The following is a 5,001-nucleotide window of genomic DNA, read 5'->3' as shown; positions in this document are numbered from 1 at the left end:
AGGGAGGGAGGGAGGGAGGGAGGGAGGGAGGAAGAAAGAACTTATCAAATTGCCTAAAGTTACATGGTAGAGCCGCAGTAGGACCAAGACTGGAGTGACATAAATCCTCGTTTCTTTTCTGTATCTTATTTTGTTTTTCTTCCTTCTTTTCTTCCCTACTCATTTCTTCCCTTCTTTTAATAGCTCTTCTCATATATTCCATGCTGATTTCTAAGTGAGTATCGAGCCGAAGCTGTTGTGCACACTAGGCAAGCATTCTGCTATCTATAGGTAGACCCTGAGCCCGAATCCTTTCTTTACACTGAATGGACTGTCATCAATAACAAGCACGTTTCCCCCTTCAACATGCAACTGTGCCTTCCTCTCTGGAGACACTGTACGTAAATAAGGCTCTATTCAGTTTTCCAAACACAAGAGTTGGTACCTTTTAAAAAAATATCTATAGAAGATAACAATAAATAAACAAATAAATCCTGCAAGATTAGGAAAGTTAGCATGACTATGCCCACAAATTTTCACCTCTGGCTGATCAGACTGGAGAAGTTGACTTAGGGTGAAAGGGGGTGGGAGGGGGGATTTGTAGGTTGGTAGAGAACAAATTTGTTCTCTAAGCACATGAAGCCTAAAAAAGGATTTCATACCACCGTGCTGTCCAGAAGGGCTGTGGTTCAGCTTTCCTGAACCACTCTTAAGGGTAGGATCAGGCATCTGCTTCCTGGTGACAAACCAAGTTGTCCCTGAGCACATGCCCTGCGCGGCCCATACCTTGGCCCTGCCTGCTCCTGCAGGTGCACCTTGCACTGACACTTTGAGGTCTCTGCTCCGATTCTCACAGTTAGCACATCGAATGGCACTTCACAGTAATAATCTTTGATCTTCGGATTAAACTCGGGACTGAGTTCTAAATGGGGGTGGGTGATGATCTTCTTGATACGGCAGAGCATGTCTTCCTCTGTTACAAAGACAGAAAGAAAGACAAAGGCAACCATGAACTGCATATACAGTCCAAAACTGCATATGATTGAGGTGTTTCCTCTGCTCTTGTGTACAGCTTCAGTGAGCAATGGCTATCCATTCAGGATCCAGGCACAACTGATTTGTGGCATCAGCCTGATTTCCAATGTGTCAGCTATGGAGAGCTTCCGTAGACCAGCTGTGCACTTTATTTGGTTCAGTACAAATAGTATTTTTTTTCCTAGTCCTTGAAAGGATAAAAAGCACAGAAGGTAGGGGAAAAGGTCTCTCCTGTGCAATGATAACATTCTTGTAAAATATATGACATTTCAGTTAATTATGTAAATGGAGACAATAACTCCAAGCAACAGAAGGGAGATAGCACATAATCAGAAACGTTCTTAATGGAAAATGTCATTAAGCTGCCATTAGTTGATAGAGGAGTAGTAGGGTAAAACAAAAAATGTGAACTTTGGTATCATACCACACAGAGAGGTCAAAATATCCACAAAGCATCCTGAAATTCCTCCCCAAGCCACTTCAACAGGGGAAAAATGTCAGAAAGTTTAAAAAAAAAAAAAAAAAAAAAAGGAATGGCCATATCTGTTCAAACCTGTTCTCAAATCTAGAATGACTTCATGCCATTGGATAGAAACTTTTCTTTGGCACCTCATTTTTATAGCAAACACCATCTTGGTACAAGAAAAGAAAAACAGCTTTAGCACTGCATACACACAGAGCAGCCCCTGTTAAGTTACATCTAACAATATTTGGAATGGACAAGTGCCCAAGAGTTTATCAAAAAACGTTTTCAATATCTACAAGTGTTATCTATTCTTTACAACAGCCAACAAAACTCAAGCAAGTTGAAGCTGGTGGAAGGACTAGAGGAGTTGAGGGAGATTGTAACCCCATAGAAAGAACAATATCAGCTGGCTGGACCACCCAGTGCACCCAGCAACTAGACTACCAACCAAGGAGTGTACAGGGAGGGATCCATGGCTCCAGATACACAGGCAGCAGAGGATGGCCTTGCCTGACATCAATGAGAGGGGAGGTCCTTGGTCCTGTGGAGATTTGATGCCCCAGCCTAGGAGCATCCTGGAGGGGTGGGGTGGGAGAGGGTGGGTGGGTGGGGAAGAACCCTCATAGAGGCAAAGGGAAGGAAGGAGAGAGAGGTGGTGGGATGAGGGGTTTGTGGAGGGGTAACCTGGAAGTGGTATATCATTTGAGATGTAAACAAATGGAATGAATAATTTAAAAAAGAAAGAAAGAAAGAAACACTCCTGAAATCAGCAAGATGAAGGCATCTTAGCACCACTTGGAATCCAGTGATGTTGACTAGTATAGCAAGAAAAGGTACAGCTGACTTCAGTGCCAGAAGGGACAGAACTGACGTTAGCAAAAAGACAATGTTCTGGCCATGTCTGTTTCTCTCATTTTATATAGCTATCACAATGGTTTCTCTAAAATAAAATCTGATGGTTTGTTTCCAAATTCTAGTGGCTTCTCATCCTCTCCAGAGACAAACTAAAGCCAGGGACAGACATTCCACAGGCTCCTCATTGCTCTGCTGTCCTTCGATCCTACTATCATGACGTCCTGGACTTTGAGCGATACAAGGAAGCTTCACTCAGTATGGGGTAACAGAGTCCATCAATCACTAACTGCTGTACTCTAGTTCTAAGACCTATATCTCCAAATAGCTACCTGTGTGCTCTAAGCACAAGTTAATATATGCATTTATGTCTCCCATTCTATGGGTTTTTCTGCCTGTGGAGAAAAACATTCATCAAGTATGAGTTAAGAGTACAATGGTATCATAAATATAGTGTAATTTCAGTTTGCAGAGAAGTCTTTTTTTTTTTTTTTTTTTTTTTTTGGTTTTTCGAGACAGGGTTTCTCTGTGTAGTCCTGGCTGATCCTGGAACTCACTCTGTAGACCAGGCTGGCCTCGAACTCAGAAATCCACCTGCCTCTGCCTCCCGAGTGCTGGGATTAAAGGCGCGTGCCACCACGCCCGGCTGAGAAGTCTTATTTTTAAAAAAAAACCCAACAACTCAATTTTGTTGAATCTCTCGATGATTTGAGCAAACTGCTTAATTTTACTTGACATTTAAAGAGAACAAGTTGACCATAGATTTTTATTTGGCTGATATATATATATATATATATACTTCATATTTAATATTAATAATCTGTCTCAATTTGATTCACAAGAATCTAAGTACAGAGGATTATATTTGATATGAAAATAATCATTGCTTTTAATTAAAATTTAACTGCTTCTTAGTAGGGTATTGATTTTTAAAATCAAAGTCTCACCCATCCCACCCACAGCATATTCTCTGTTCAAGGAACAGAGAAAAGCAGAGTGAAAACAGGGGGTGAATAGTCGTGGGATTTGATCCAAAAGAACGCTCTGACCCCAGCATAATACTAAACAAACAGGAGCTGTGATCAGCCAGTTAGGGAGGGCTGAGCTGCCCAGGCACGAAGGGAGTATAATATACTTTTGTGCTCAGAACCTCTTGAATGAATAGCAAAGCAGTAAATTGTTCTATCTGCATGAATCATAGATGATGTATTTTAACTTATTAGGCTTCCTTTTTATTTTTATATATTTCATTTATTTCATTTGACACAAAGTCTTCCCATACATCCCACTCTGGCCTTGAACTTGTGATCTTCTGGCCTTTGCCTTCCCAGTTCTAGGATTAAGGCATGCACCATCTCTATTGACTAAGAATATGTTTTTATAACAATCCACTGTGAATTAATTTCCCTTTTGTTTTTTACTTTTTACATTTATATATATATATATATATATATATATATATATATATATATATATTTCACAGAGTAGCCACTGTTTTCAATGAGTGCTTATATTTCTTGTAAATTGAACATACCTGCACGAGATGAAATAAACTTCCTTAAGCAAGACTTTAACAAGACCCCCACTACGACCACCAAACTTTCCACCTCTGGGTTGGGCGCTGCATCCTGGACCCTAACTTGAAAGTTGATTTATCTCTGACATCACCGCAACTGAACGAAGGTTGCTGCCTATAAACACCTGGTTCGTCCTTGGCATCTCTCCCAGTCCGGTTTGAACTTGTCTAGGGCCAGCCTACCTCAGATGCATGTAGAACCCAGCAGGAGGGATGGTGGGAGCAGGCTGCCTAACCTATTTGGCAAGCATACGTGGGAAAGCTGTTTGAAGGTTTGGCTGTTTTTAACGGGCTTCTTTTAACCATAGGATTTTATTGCTCTCTTGATGGATCACCGTAACTCATCAGAGGAAAAGCTTAGACACTGGAAAAGCTTAGACTCTTAAAGATAACCCCACCTGGGCATAAGCGTCCCCCAGTGTATTTTTAAATCTTATATCAGACCATAAAAGCAGGGAGATTAATTATAAAGATCCAGATAGGATGAATTTTTAATCAGGGAACAAACAACTTGAACGAAGTTGAAGACATTTTCTGACAATGTGCCCCGGATCTGCGGCAGGTTGCCTGGGAACTGAAAGCCATGAGATCACCCAGGGCAGGATATGGAAGCCGAAAGAGATGCAGCAAGCTTTTCCAAACTGCATTTAGCCCTCAGCCTACGACCCCTGGATACACCCTCGAAAATACTACTACTGCCAGTTCTCCTACTTTTCTCATTGAGCTGAGTTGTTCTTTTTGTTTTTAATTCATTCTCTGAACAGCAGTGACCCTGGAGAAATAACCAGGTCTTGTAAGTGTGAGAGATCAGTAGCTGGGGTCCGGTGTGGGGACACCTGCTCTTTTTCCCTGTTAAATTCGGCAATATTTGAAAAGCTTTCAGTCTTTAACTGAAGGCACTTTTTGATTTCATTAAACACTAATACTACACAATCTAGCATGATATTTGATGTGATTATTTTAAAAGGTTGAATAAACACCAGTATTTAGAAGACAAACAAGTTAGATAGTATTAAATTATAACTTTTATTTATAAAGAAATTAAGCCTAAGTTTATACATTCCAAGTTTTCTTTTTCTTTCTTTCTTTCTTT

General features: G+C 40.6%; 1 protein-coding gene across 2 annotated transcripts in view; it reads right to left on the bottom strand.

Moving 5' to 3' along the window:
* The window catches only part of Cped1 (cadherin like and PC-esterase domain containing 1), a 256,172-nt gene that overhangs the window by 106,542 nt on the left and 144,629 nt on the right, over positions 1-5,001 (bottom strand). For both annotated transcript variants that reach the window (XM_029478163.1, XM_021164697.2), the window contains exon 14: positions 766-952. In XM_029478163.1, coding sequence (XP_029334023.1) covers positions 766-952 — 187 coding nt within the window. The remainder of the gene's footprint in view (positions 1-765; positions 953-5,001) is intronic.

The sequence above is a fragment of the Mus caroli genome, chromosome 6 (assembly GCF_900094665.2).
Source record: "Mus caroli chromosome 6, CAROLI_EIJ_v1.1, whole genome shotgun sequence".
NCBI lineage: Eukaryota > Metazoa > Chordata > Mammalia > Rodentia > Muridae > Mus > Mus caroli.
The sequence above is the reverse complement of the archived record's forward strand: the minus strand, read 5'-3'. Positions and strand labels throughout refer to the sequence as shown.